The sequence below is a fragment of the Xenopus tropicalis genome, chromosome 4 (assembly GCF_000004195.4).
Source record: "Xenopus tropicalis strain Nigerian chromosome 4, UCB_Xtro_10.0, whole genome shotgun sequence".
NCBI lineage: Eukaryota > Metazoa > Chordata > Amphibia > Anura > Pipidae > Xenopus > Xenopus tropicalis.
The window spans coordinates 17,496,828-17,510,911 of record NC_030680.2 but is presented as its reverse complement, the minus strand read 5'-3'; the positions used below and the strand labels follow the sequence as shown (position 1 = coordinate 17,510,911).

Here is a 14,084-nt window from a genome sequence, read left to right as displayed (position 1 = left end):
AGTGTCCAGAGAACCTACTGCCTCGTACATGTATTTATACAATAATACGGCCCATCCAGTAAAACTGCCCATAAACAGGTGTGTGAGGTACGGCCTTCCCCCTGCATGGGCAGATGGGCTACTGTTTGTCTGATATCTTCAGCTGCTCCACTGTAATAAACAGTGTATATACATGCACATAATATGTCTGGGGAGCTCATACATGTGAAGAAAGGATTCACCATGAAATGCTACAGGTATGGGACCTGTTATCCAGAATGCTCGGGGCCTGGGGTTTTCCAGATAAGGGATCTTTCCGTAATTTAGATCTCCATACCTTAATCTGCTAAAAAATAATTTAACCATTAAATAAACCCAAAAGGATTGTTTTGCCTCCAATAAGGATTAATTATATCTTAGTTGGGATCAAGTACAGGTACTGTTTTATTATTACAGAGAAAAGGGAATGATTTAACCATTAAATAAACCCAATAGGGCTGTTCTGCCCCCAATAAGGGGTAATTATATCTTAGTTGGGGTCAAGTACAGGTACTGTTTTATTATTACAGAGAAAAGGGAATCATTTAACCATTAAATAAACCCAGTAGGGCTGTTCTGCCCCCAATAAGGGGTAATTATATCTTAGTTGGGATCAAGTACAGGTACTGTTTTATTATTACAGAGAAAAGGGAATCATTTAACCATTAAATTAACCCAATAGGGCTGTTCTGCCCCCAATAAGGGGTAATTATATCTTAGTTGGGATCAAGTACAAGTTAGTGTTCTATTATTACAGAATAAAAATAATTATTTTTAAAGAAGTGAATTATTTCCTTAAAATGGAGTCTATAGGAGATGACCTTTCCGTAATTTGGAACTTTCTGGATAACAGGTTTCCGGATAAGGGTCCATACCTGTATCTCTATTGAGAGAAATGTGTTCTTCAAGTATATTTATAAAAATAATAAATGTGAAATCCATAGAAAAGGAAACATACGTAGCATCTAGGGAACATATGGTTCCCATTAATATGTTTGCTCTGCAGCTTTCCAGTTTGGAATGTAAGGGTCTCATTTAAAGGGGCAGTATACACCTATGTACAACTATTTTCTTCATAAGCAAAAGGAAAACTACTTGTGCTAAAAATTCATTCTAAATTCATTCATTCTAACTTTACTTAAATTTAATTAAATTGTTTTAAGTAAAATGTATTTTGCCTAACTTAATATTAATTAGTTCAGCTAGTTTAACTCAGATACCGAACCTGGTCTCTTAACCCTTAGTTGTGACTGTTTTGTCTTACAACTAAACAGTAGTTCATTATGCAGAGGGATTATCTTCCTTGCAAGGACAAGGCATGGAGTGGCTCCTTTTTTATTGTCTAGAAATAACAATGCATAGGCTTTACACAATTAATACAATAGGTAAAAAGTATGTTCAGCACAAGGCCTTTTCATTGCCCTTATTTCAAAAAAGGAGTAAGCTGCCCATGTAAGAATTCCCTCTGACTATCAATGTTTATTTTAGTGATTCCCCGACTATCCGCTTGTGATCAACGTGGTGTTAAATTGTGAATAGCATCTTGTTGCTCATCAGAGCCCAAGTTGTTACTCTTAACAAATATATGGCCAAAGGTATGTGGGCACATCTTCCCAACATCTCATTCTGAAACCAATAGGTCTTAATATCAAGTTGGTCCTTGCTTTGCTGCTCTGTTGCTCCCCTGTTCTTATTAAAAGGAAGGCTTTTCAATAGATGCTCCATCATTGTTGGTAGGGTTTGCTTCTATCCATACTTAAGAGGCTGGGTGCTGATGTTGGGATCAGGCCTGAATAGGGATTCCAGTTAAGTTCAGAGGTGTTCAGTGGGTTGAGTTCAGGGCTCTGTGTCAAGTTCTTTCACTCCTGTCTTAGCAAACCTCTCTGTACAGGCCTGACTCTGTGCCTGGGGGCATTATAGTGCTAAAATAGAATAGAATAGGACCTTCCCCAAACTGTTGCTACAAAGTAGGAAGCACAAAGGAATGTCATTGTATGAGGCAGGGGTATGTGAGTTAGCAATGATGGCTGTGACTTAATTAGTCAATTCCAGTAATTAGAAGGGGTGTCAGGATGGTTTTGGCCATGTAGAGTAGTAGGTTCACCTTATGAAAACATGGCTGTTTCGGGTACTACAAGAACTAAAGGGTATATATTTCTCCAAAATGTTAGCCAACAGAACCCCCTCTTTGGGTGGGGGAAAAAATTCTGCCACTGACTTTTGACTGGAGCCTCAGCCGTTGTGCCCCAAACTTGTTGTTCAGCAGGTTAGGAGACCATTTGGGGCACAACTCCTCGGAACTTAAGTTGCTCATTTTATCTGTGGGTCCAACATTTTATTGAACCCTGGACTTGGGAAAGATTTTGTAAAAAGTAATGAAAAGGTTTGTTGTACCCTATATACACCATATGGGCAAAATTATTCATGCATCCCTTCTGATTACTGGAATTTAAAGGTTCTACACCCAAAAACTATTTTTTTTTCATGATGAAAATAGAATATATAAGCTGCTTAGAATTATATTACTAAAACTGACACAGGTGCTGCTACATTATCCAGTGTAATTCTTAAAGGAACAGTAACACCAAAAAATAAAAGAGCTTTAAAGTAATAAACATATAATGCACTGTTGCCCTGCACTGGTAAAACTGGTGTGTTTGCTACAGTAACACTACTATAATTTATATAATAAGCTGCTGTGTAGCCCCGGGGGCAGCCATTCAGGCTGGAAAAAAGGAGAAAAGGCACAGGTTTGCTTAGCAGATAACAGACAAGTTCTGTAGAATACAATAGTGTTTTATCTGTTATCTGCTATGTGCCTGTGCCTTTTCTCCTTTGAATGGCTGCCTCCATGGCTACACAGCAGCTTAATATATAAATTATAGTAGACTTTCTGAAGTAAACACACAACTTTTACCAGTGCAGGGCAGCAGCACATTATATTTTAGTTACTTTTATACACTTTCATTTTTTGGTGTTACTGTTCCTTTAACAACTCCATGCTTCCTACATTGGTCCCATTTTAGCAGGAAGATAACCCATCGTTTAAACAAGACTCATACAGAATGGGTTTGCTGAGATGGGAGTGGAAGAATTTTTATGTTCTATACCATATATGTCAAACACAAGGCCCGGGGGCCAAATCTGGCCCCCCTGGCTGTTTTATGTGGCCCTTGGTGAGTGTGTCTGACCATCCAGCCTGATCATTTTCCTCACATAGTAACTAAGACTAAGGGGTATATTTATCATGCTGTGTAAAAAGTGGAGTGAAGCATTACCAGTAATGTTGCCCAGGGCATCCAATCAGTAATCAGATTTCAATAGTAGCAAAGCATCTATTGGCTGCTATGAGCAACATCACCAGTAATGTCTTACTCCACTTTTTACACATTGTGATAAATATACCCCTTAGTATCTTACTAAGTATATTTATAAAAAATTTGGCCCGCAACTTAGCCTGTGTTTTAGATTTCGGCCCCCTTATGTGATTGAGTTTGATACCCCTGTATCTATACAGAAATCCCAAATTGGCTCAGATGTGAGCCAGACCTGATCCCTAACATTAGTGCCAATTTTCTTAGGTATGAATGGAGGCAAATCCTATTTTACAATGGAAAGTCTTCCCAGAAGAGTAGAGACTGTTTAAGCAACAAAGAGAGGTCCAACTGTGTAGTAATACAGAGCAGAAAGCAGATTCATTCTAAGTTTTTCATTATATCAATTTCTTATCAGAACCTGCCCTACTCATCTTTCAATTGGTCATTAAGACATTATCTAGGCTGCTAAGGTCCAAGGTGCCCTGACTTTAAATTCCAAAGCGAGAGCTGCAGAAAAATATACATTTGCAGAAATGCCTGCATTAACAAAGATACTGTATTTTCAGGTTACGTTATTGTCAGTGGGAAAAGAATATTGCTAGACAAAGTGCAGCTGGCAGGGAAGGGTTAATTCTAAGGGCAAGCAGTTTCAACAATAAAAACAAAAAATCCCAAATATAGCTTTACTTAGCTCAGTTTGAGCTGTTGCAAAATATTCCATTATCTGTATATGGTTTATAGGCATTGGTGTCTAATAATATCCCTATTTTATGGGGGGATTATTCACTAACATATTTTAAATTTAGGTTTGCTACCCATAATATTAGGGTACTTGCAAGCTACAATTCTATTATACCAAAGCCTTACTATATGGTATGGGCTAATCTCTGTTTCCTACTGGTTATCTCGCATCCAGCAACATTTATTCTAATGACTAGAGCTCCAGTGCTGTTAGCTTGAGGGGCCTTCCCCGTGTGTGCATTGGACCAGAGGCAAACTATCATTGGAAAAAGAAATCACCTATGTGCTTCAAAGTAAAACCGAGCATTTAGAGATTAGCATGGCACTGTATGTGTAGCCCATCGGCACCCTAATATCTGCATACTAGGCAACCAGCTGCTTGAAATGGGATTGTCTGGCTGCCTCTCTACACCCAATGTGTCTGTGCCAGGGGAGTGACCCCGTTTGAATCTGTAACTATATATGCTGTGTATCCCAAGTGAGCACGTGCTGCCCCAAATGATGTACGTTTTGCTGCAATTTCATAATCACCAGCTCAAACCAGAGATTCCAAATACCCACTACTTCTATAACATACACACATCAAACTTTTAAGGGTCTAAAGTTTTCTCCTCCAATTCTGTCCACAGCTGTTCCAGAGGTGCCTCATGAAAGTCTTGCACATAGATCTGTGGAAATGCTATGTGTCCTATGTGCGGGAAACCAAACGGAAACTGCCAAGTTACAAGTAAGTAATAGGCTGCAAAAATACTACAGTTTTCTTTCCTCCTGCCATGGGCTATATTTGCTACACCGACACCAAACAAATACAAGTCTTAGTTTTGTTTGGTTAGTTTAGCTTTGCTTCTGTACTGTAGCCCTCATTCTTGTTTTAGTACCGTCATAGTACTGTGCTTATCTGGTGTCTAAGTCTTTTCGCTATGGGGACCCTGGAGATACCACCAAGTCCAGGGAAGATTTCAGCCGTCTGTGGCAGCCGGGTAACATACTGAATCAACTGGAATTCAATGGCAATGAGCCACCTGAAAATGTAAATGTGCCCCTTTTTGGTTATCAGAAAATCACCATATTCCACCATAATCGGTTACTAATTTGTCATTCCGGCCAAGCACTGTGCGTGGCTACTGTAAATTGCAACTATAGCCTGTCTGTAAATAGGGTTTACATTATTCTGTTTCTCTGTAAATGTTTAGTAAAATATTGACACCTGTTATTCTGCAGAGGGAATGAGATATGTATCTTTATATTGCAAAGCAACCAGCTAAATCTCATACACAGGCTCCAATGAAACAGTGGCCTCTGGTGGAAAAAGTCATCTGCCCTCCATTTTAGAGACCTGAAACTCCCTTCACTAATACAGGGCTGACTGCGTTAGACAGTGCTGTATTAGTAATGCGTGGGGCGCATAGGCATTCCCCCTTCTGTCTTGTACATTTTGCCTCATTCAGAAGCATAAGGTACAGAGCAGCAGGAGGTGTGACCTGCGTTGGAGCTAGTGGCGCCTTCTGGCCCTGCGCTCGTCACTGAGCTCTGGATTTTTCATCTGGCACTCAATGCAGAGTGTGACGCGAAGGGGGACACCTGGCACTACTTTGTGCTCTTGCATTTGTGCCCCCAGGGGTCATGAATGACTTTTTCAGAACCTTTTTGTGTTCAGAACACCCTACATGTGTCGCACCGTGACTTGATGCATGTCACTTCCAACTGACATAAGGGAGGAGCTCTGCAAATGCCTTGCTCCCCTAATTATGGCAAGAACATTCACTGGTGACATTTTTTGGGCAAAAGGTAGAGGATGACCTGCATAGTTTCCATCTGATGCCAGTGGGTGATGTTAGTGCTTCAAAACAGCCAACATGGCTCTTTTTTTACTTGGGGACAGTGAGCACAGTTGGTTTCCTCACTGGCACAGAAACAGTTAAAAAAAACTCAAATACAAACTTTGCCCTACTTCATCTGTCCATCATTTGCCAGGACTGTATTAATGTCAACCTCTTTTTCACCCAGGATAGCCAGCCATTAAAGAGAGGGAGAGGTTCCGTATTGTGCCTCAGAGGCTATGAATCTTGCCCCTTTGTATACCAATGCTAATAATTGTTATTATGCTTTTTCTTCTAGGGAGAAAATGGCACAGGCGTATGACTTTGCGCTTGATAAAATTGGCATGGAAATCATGTCCTATCCGGTAACTCCTTGTTCTTTCCTCAAGTCATTGCCTTATGGCTAGGGCTGTGCCTAGGCTAACGTTGCCGTTCTTCTCTCTGCAGATATGGGTCGACTACATTAATGCAATGATGTAACGTTAAAGCTGAAATCAAACCCAATGTCGGGTCGTACAGCTGTGTGTGTGGCCAGCTTCACATGGGTCAGTTCAACTCTATCAGTCTGCGCTTCTCTTGATGGATCCAGTTTTAAGGTTTTACATTTCTTCCTATCACAGGACATGAACAACGCTAAACTGTTCAGCGATGAAGCTGCCAATATCTATGAGCGGGCAATCAGTACACTTCTAAAGAAAAACATGTTGCTGTATTTTGCCTACGCAGACTACGAAGAGGTCAGTATCTGTATTGGAGATTTACATGAACAGAAAGGACACGTTCTCTTGCAAAGAATAACATGGTTTTTAATAAATAGTTAAGGTTTATATAAAGTTGCTGGACATTAGGAATATGAGTGCGTCTATTTTATTTGAAGCTGTTAGTGAGACATGGCGACTTTAATCTTCTACTATTTCTGTCATTAATACTCAACAGCAGCCATAGCGTATTTACTCCAGCTTCACTCATAAATGCTGTGGTACCTGCCTGATGGCTCTGAGTTGTTCCAAAGGGCTGTCTGTTTCCATTTCACAGAAAAGGAAATAGTCGCTTGCAGGAAATGTTCATTTTATCACAACAGTTTTCTCGGTGAAGACCACGTTGGTCAAAACATCATTCATTTAAGTTTTCAGGCTATGCAGATGTTTGATATCTTGTATAGTTTGCCTATATATAGCTATTCCATATTTGCAATCTCTTGTGAACCTATATATTGAAAGTAATCATCAGCCATCAATATTATTTTATACAATCCTTGCTGATGTGCTGACATCTGATTGGTTAGGTCCCCACCCTCGGAACGTCTATTTATAGACCTGCACCTCACCTGCCCCATCTCTGATGTCACAGAGGAGGCGGGGCATGCCTGTGCCTATAAATAGACACTGCCAGAGCCGGAAGCGGGGCTCAGTTAGGTCGTGGGCGGGGAGAGCGGGACCCACAGGTTTGAGGCCGGCCCACACATCACTATTAGCTAGCTTTATTCTCTTGCTCAAACCTTCTATTCTCTCTCCAGAGCCGAATGAAGTATGAAAAAACACACAGCATATACAACAGATTACTCGCCATAGAAGATATAGATCCCACCTTGGTAAGACCGATCATGTTTTTTTTATTATCCATATTATCCAAATTATCCATGGCATTACTGCAGCACTGATCTTACCACAACGAAATTAGGTTTTTTGTAGTTGTTTGAAAAGGTTCTCATATTTCTTTGTTTTTCTGTCAGGTCTATATTCAGTACATGAAGTTTGCTAGGAGAGCTGAGGGCATCAAATCTGGGAGAATGATTTTCAAGAAAGCCAGGGAAGATCCCAGGACCCGTCATCACGTTTACGTCACTGCAGCCTTAATGGAGTATTACTTTAGCAAGGTGAGAGTAAATATACATTGTTTAACCTTCTCTTGGATCAGGGGCCCACCACTTGCAGTCCCGTAACGGCCATGGGAAATGATGTATCAGTCATGCTGTGGGCTGGGTCTAGGCTCCCCTCCTAATAACAATGTACCAGTCACTGGCAAATAGTGCTGCATTTCATCAATATGTAAGTGCCTCACATCTTGTGCTGGCAATTGGCTGTGTTTTGTTCACGGCAACAGGAATGTGTGCAAAGCCTTTGACATGTTATACAACATTTTATAACTGATCATGAAAACAGAATCACTATAATCAAAGACATTGTTTTAAAAGTTTTACTTTATCTTAATCCAGGATACATCGGTGGCCTTCAAGATTTTTGAGTTAGGACTAAAAAAATATGGAGACATCCCTGAATATGTCCTTGCCTACATAGATTATTTGTCTCACCTTAATGGTAAGTTACGTGAATACATTTCATTTATTGTAAAAGTGTAATGGTTTGTTCGCTTATGTCTTTGCAAAAGCTCTTACCACTTTCTATAATTGTATTAAACACAGGCCTCTCTATACACCACTGTAATAAATGTGTATTTCAAATAAACGGTAACTAATCATCTCTGTTCGTTTTTTTTTTCTAAAAGAGCAACTAAGACACCACTTATAATGCTTGCAGCGCTCAGTTCCCAGTAAATATGTGGTTTAAGAAGGTTGTTTATATGACTAACCTAAATGTTTGTAGCCTTAGGTGAAAAAATATATTTTACTGGCCCCTTTAAAAGTTCTGGAGCTACTGCTTGTAGCTTTCTAGTTTGTATGTGACAGGTCACATTTACTTACCTAAATGTGTGAAATAGTATGTTATATGTATATGTTTAGTAATTTAGGTGTGGTTTTATGATAAGTTAAATAATATTAAACGAATCCTAAATATTTTTTTTCCAGAGGATAATAACACAAGAGTATTATTTGAACGAAAAATCAGGGTGAGTCTGAATATAAACTTCGTATATGGAAGGCCAGTCATAGAAACTGCAGTGAGAGACGACAGTCTCAAGTCACGAACCTTCCCCTGCGCAGCCTTAAGCCTTTTGCTCTACACTGTCATGTAACACAGACTGCAGGGTTTATTTTATGATCCCTTTCCCAGTGCAGCATAAAAGCTTTACACAGTGGAGCCCTAAGCAGGCCTGTGCCCTCAGTTATATCATGGGAAACATCATATATTTATATGGTAGAATTCCAATAAAACTCTATTCAGTTCATACACTGCCCCTGTGCAAGTTTTGCTTCTCTTGCAACAGTATTGCCATTCCCCTGCTCAGATTAAATCCTGCCTGATCATGGCTCAGGCTTCATCCCCGTGCAAGTGTACAAGGACAACACAGGGGAAGAGGAAAGTGAAGAGGGATGGGAAGAACAGCAAAAGCGAAGCTGCATAATGCTGCTGTTATATGCTGAATGTGAACTTTATACAATGTCTGTCAAACTGGAAAGCTCACTTTGTCTCGGAATACTGAATTGTTTCTCCTTGTTTTTACCCCCCTTGATTTCTGCAGTGAGATTTGGGCACGCTTCCTGGCCTTTGAAAGTAACATTGGAGATTTAGCTAGTATACTGAAAGTGGAAAAAAGGAGATACACAGCATTCAAGGAGGAGTATGAAGGGAAGGAGACAGCACTTCTTGTGGATAGATACAAATTTATGGACTTGTACCCCTGCTCCACAAGTGAACTGAAAGCTTTGGGATACAAGGTATGTTGTGATCAGGGTTTGTACCTGCATATAGCTATCCCGCCTTTACTCTATTATGGGAATTATGTTAGATTCATATATTAACGTGGTGCTTGGGCTTATCTTTGGTCTCTAGTATATGTGCCGGCAGCTGCCGTCCTCTACCGCTCCCATGCCTTTATACCAAGCAGAGACACATTTATTTCTTTCACTCCCTTCACTTTTGCTTCTCTTTTTCAAGATTCTCAGGCAACAGCAAACTGCTGCTTGATTAAATAATAAAGGAACAGATATGGCTGATTGCTATTGGTGGTTTGCAGTATTGTCAATTAGCACAAGAAAATTTGTCTGCCTCACTCCTATCTTATTGACAGTAATATCTCATTCTTATTTCTAGGATGTATCGAGAGCCAAACTGGCAGCACTAATCCCAGACCCTGTGATAGCTCCATCCATAGCCCCTTCGCTGAAGGATGATGTTGACCGAAAACCAGAGTATCCCAAACCTGACACGTCCCAGATGATCCCTTTCCAGCCGCGACATTTAGCTCGTAAGCCTTTTTAAAGCTAATTGACTCATATTCATTTAACTAGGAAACCTTATGAGGACTTTTATTTGCTGATTCTAACTAGTTGCTTCTTTGTCTACTAATCCATTCCTGGGGGTGCCATGCCTCCATGCGCACCATGTTATCTGCCTGAGAGTCCTGCACATTGGCCCGCTGCCATTGGTCAATTTAGTAATCGCTCTCCCTTTCCTTTTTATAGGGCTGATAGAGTTGGATTGTAGAACAGCCGCGTGTATTAACTGCTAAAAACAATGTTTTTCTGTTCTGTAGCACCTGGACTCCATCCTGTTCCTGGCGGAGTATTCCCAGTCCCTCCAGCTGCAGTGATCTTAATGAAGCTGCTTCCTCCCCCCATTTGCTTCCAGGTTAGTGTGTCATTTTGCTTTTTTTGGCAATGTGGGGTTGTTACCTTTGCTTTGATACTGTAGCCAGGAACAATGTGAGAGGAGGAGAGGGCCGCAATGCGAAAAGGGCCGCAAAGGATACGTTGTTTTGTTTATGTTGATGGCCCCATCACTACTGGGACCAGGGCTTCCATCAGCAATCACGCAGCCCCATTCTAAGTTAGTAGGACCCGCCCCAACTATCAATATATTGGTCACCTGCGGCCCTTGGACTCTGCCAGCAAGAATAATGTGGCCCTAGTTAAAATAAAGTGACCTGCAGAAGGAAGCATGGTCACACCTCCTGATCCATCCCAGTCGCCCATTATACAAAACCCCTGCCCATATTTCACCCTAACCCTGTACACACTTGTGAGCACAAGTCTCTTGGGGCCCCCTCTGCCATGGTGCCTCTGACTGCAGTACCCCACTGATGTGGCCTTTACTGGGACCCTGAAAACTATTAGGTGTCATTATGTCATAGGGAATCCCAAATGTTGCACTTGTACTGAGCCCTGTAGAGAAACGGTTCCTGATGGTGGCAATGTGGGCTCACTACAGGGCACTGTGCCCTCCCTTCCCCTGCACTGCAAGTTCTACCCGGCCCTTCCCCCTGTCCCACTGGCTTTCTCTGATAAAGTTGGGGGGGGGATTCTCTACAGATATAGAGGAAGATGCTTCCCCCCCCCAAAAAAAACACAGGGTCTGCTTCCCCTATAGTTCCACCACTGACTGTGGGATGTGTCCCACTTTATAATAAAATGTGATACTTTGGGCAGCCAATAAACTGTTAGTCCTTAAAAAATAATTCATAAAATTCCATTTTATTTCTTTTCACAGGGCCCATTCGTACAGGTTGATGAGATTATGGAAATCTTGCGGAGGTGCAAGCTGCCGGACAGTAAGTGCTTTGTTGGTGCACCTATAAACCGAAGCTCCAGAAACACATACGCATTTACCTGCAGCTCTTTCAGCTCGGTTCTGCTTTTGCTCTTGTCTTGCTAAGGAGGATGGGAGTTAGATTTCCAGGGCTGCAATGGGTTATGGGTATTGTAGTTGAACAACATCTGGGTGGCTGCAGATTGCCCTTGGCTGAATGAGCCTTTTTCAATGTATGTGTATCTGTCTTTGCAGCAGTGGAAGAGGCGGTGAGGATCATTACAGGAAGCCAGGCAGAGATGAACATGGAGGGGAACGGACCAGTTGAAGTCAACACACTACTAAATAAATCTGTGAAAAGACCCAACGAGGATTCCGACGATGAAGAAGAGAAGGGGTCTGTGGTTCCTCCCGTCCATGATATATACAGAACCCGGCAGCAGAAGAGAATCCGGTGAAGATTTTGCTTTTCTTTAAAATTACAGAAAAAAAAATTCCAAACAAGAAACTTTTTATCGAACATTTCTGCCATCAAACCTTGCGCCATAAGAACCTCCATATTGTTACGAGCGTCAGACTAATCTGTGTTCTTGTGGTGCGGCTAAAAGGTTTCTGGTGTTATCAACAACAAATACTATTACTGTTGGTTTTTTTCCCCTTGAAGAGGGAGCGGATGGAAACATGTAAACGGCACGGATCCTAAAATCGACTTCTCTTTTCTTCATCTGTTTTTTTTATGCGCAGCTGGGAAAGCTTTGTCGGTTTTATTTCGAAGACTGATCAGCTTTGGGAACGTCCGAGGTTTGTTGTTTTTTTTTTTTAATTCACTTATTTCAGTTACAGTTGTTGGCCAGTTTGCCCAGCCTTTTTCCTGCCTTTTTTATTGCTGATAATACTACAGAGCTCTGTGGGTTTTTATCTCTAGCTCCGAGAGCTGATTTCCATCAAATAAAGGGGAGCTGCGCCGGCTGTGCCTACTCTACCCTTTGATTTTATCTCTGCACAATTGCTGCTATTTTTAAATGACACTGTGGATCTCCAATCAGCTGTCGGCTCCTCCCCAATACTTACTAGGCATAGCTTTTCTCATCCAGTCGCTTTTCAGGCTCAAGCAGTGTTGCCTTTTTTGTTTTTTTGTTTTTTTAATGTAATTGCATTGCAGAAAATGGTTCATAACTTAACCCTTTCTTTACTGACCGCAAAGGGTTAAAACGAAAGGTGGGGATTCACTGTATTGTTTCAGGAGGGAATGTTCTGCCTGGTAAATGGCGTCTTAGATTTGATAAACTGCAATGTTTGATTTTCAAGGAAACGTTGTTATTTTGAGGAAAAATAAAAAGAATTAACTTTACAAGAAGAGTTCTGAGTAGAATTCCTTTTCATTAAAAATAAACCCTTAATAACAAACCAATGTGTAGCTAATTGCAAACATTTGTATAAAGGAGAAGGAAAGGCTGAATTGCAAGGGGAGGGGCAAATTTTTAAGGCACCTCCTTCAGTGGTCATGTAGTGACACTCCTCCAGTGTCACGGTTTTACCCCAGACACCAAGTGCTCCTCTTCACTAAAAAAGCACCGGCCCAGGGTACTGTTCCAGTGAGTGACGCGCGGCCATCTTTCCTTTCTCAGTGATTCCTTGTGGCTGGGCGGTGCACATTGCTTGTAGATTGCAACGTAGAAGCTAAAGGCTGAACATTTACACTACTGAGCTCAGGGCCAGAGGGATGATCCAGAGAAAGGAAAAAGATGGTGCTCACTAGAATACAACTCTGGCTCTGAGGTAACGGATAATAATTACTGGGGGTACCTAACTAGTCAGCAAGCCAAGTGATTCAGTCTTTCCTTGTCCTTAAAGTGGCCATACATGGGCTGACCCATACTGGATGGAACAGGTGGATATCATACAAGGTATGGCCAGATTTATATTGTTCTTTATTTGCCATACATGCCCAGAGCGTCAGGCAAAATTAGCCAAAATGCCTCACCAGATGTGGGCATACATGGCAAGCTTAAGGCCCCATGCACAACGCTGGTTTTTGTTCATTATTGCAATCATTCGCACTGTCCTTACCAAGCTGCCGCATTTCAGTGGAGGTCACATGGGTACATGAACAGCATGCAGTCGATGTCCAGGCAACCAATCAAGCCTCATTTTATAAAAGGGGTTTTTACTGTAATATTTAGCTAAACATTTGCATTTTTAGACCAATCATTCTGAGCACTGTTGGGTGGGATTATGGATAAAAAGTGCTGAGTTTCAGTCTTACATCTCTTTACCCCCAACTTACACGGAAGGTTCCTATTTAGTAGTTGATACAGAGGAAGGCAGAAAAAAACAATCTGAAGTCGGAGCCAATTTGCCTCAGAGGGGGAAAAATTCCTTCCTGACTCCCAAAGGGCAATCGAACAAGTCCCTGTATCAACTTCTACTAATGGTTTATGTCAGTGTTGCTGTATTTTTACCTTGCTAAATGGCTTTGTTAAAGCTATCTAATGTTTCGGCAGAATTTTTAGTGGATTGTGAAGGGAGGAGCCTCTGTAGGGGGCTGTGAGGGGGTGTTGGAGCTGTGCTTGTCTGAAATGTAGATGTTGGAGGCTAAAGGCCCCCATACACGGGCCGATAGAGCTAATCGGCCCGTGTATGGGCAGAAATGTGCGGCCTGGCCGAACGATATCTGGCCTGAAATTGGCCAGATATCGATCGGCCAGGTTAGAAAATCCGGTCGGATCGGGGACCGCATCAGCTCGTTGATGCGGTCCCCG

General features: G+C 41.5%; 1 protein-coding gene across 1 annotated transcript in view; it reads left to right on the top strand.

The window, feature by feature from the left end:
• LOC100493745 (cleavage stimulation factor subunit 3-like) overlaps positions 1-12,010 on the top strand; it is a 41,563-nt gene extending 29,553 nt beyond the window's left edge. The window contains exons 5-17 of the mRNA XM_031900736.1: positions 4,706-4,803; positions 6,195-6,261; positions 6,344-6,372; positions 6,414-6,633; positions 7,413-7,487; positions 7,629-7,772; positions 8,112-8,214; positions 8,703-8,865; positions 9,317-9,512; positions 9,889-10,042; positions 10,331-10,425; positions 11,284-11,344; positions 11,578-12,010. Of these exons, the coding sequence (XP_031756596.1) occupies positions 4,706-4,803; positions 6,195-6,261; positions 6,344-6,372; positions 6,414-6,633; positions 7,413-7,487; positions 7,629-7,772; positions 8,112-8,214; positions 8,703-8,865; positions 9,317-9,512; positions 9,889-10,042; positions 10,331-10,425; positions 11,284-11,344; positions 11,578-11,780 (1,608 nt within the window). The 3' untranslated portion in view covers positions 11,781-12,010. The remainder of the gene's footprint in view (positions 1-4,705; positions 4,804-6,194; positions 6,262-6,343; positions 6,373-6,413; positions 6,634-7,412; positions 7,488-7,628; positions 7,773-8,111; positions 8,215-8,702; positions 8,866-9,316; positions 9,513-9,888; positions 10,043-10,330; positions 10,426-11,283; positions 11,345-11,577) is intronic.
• The last annotated feature ends 2,074 nt before the right edge of the window (positions 12,011-14,084 follow it).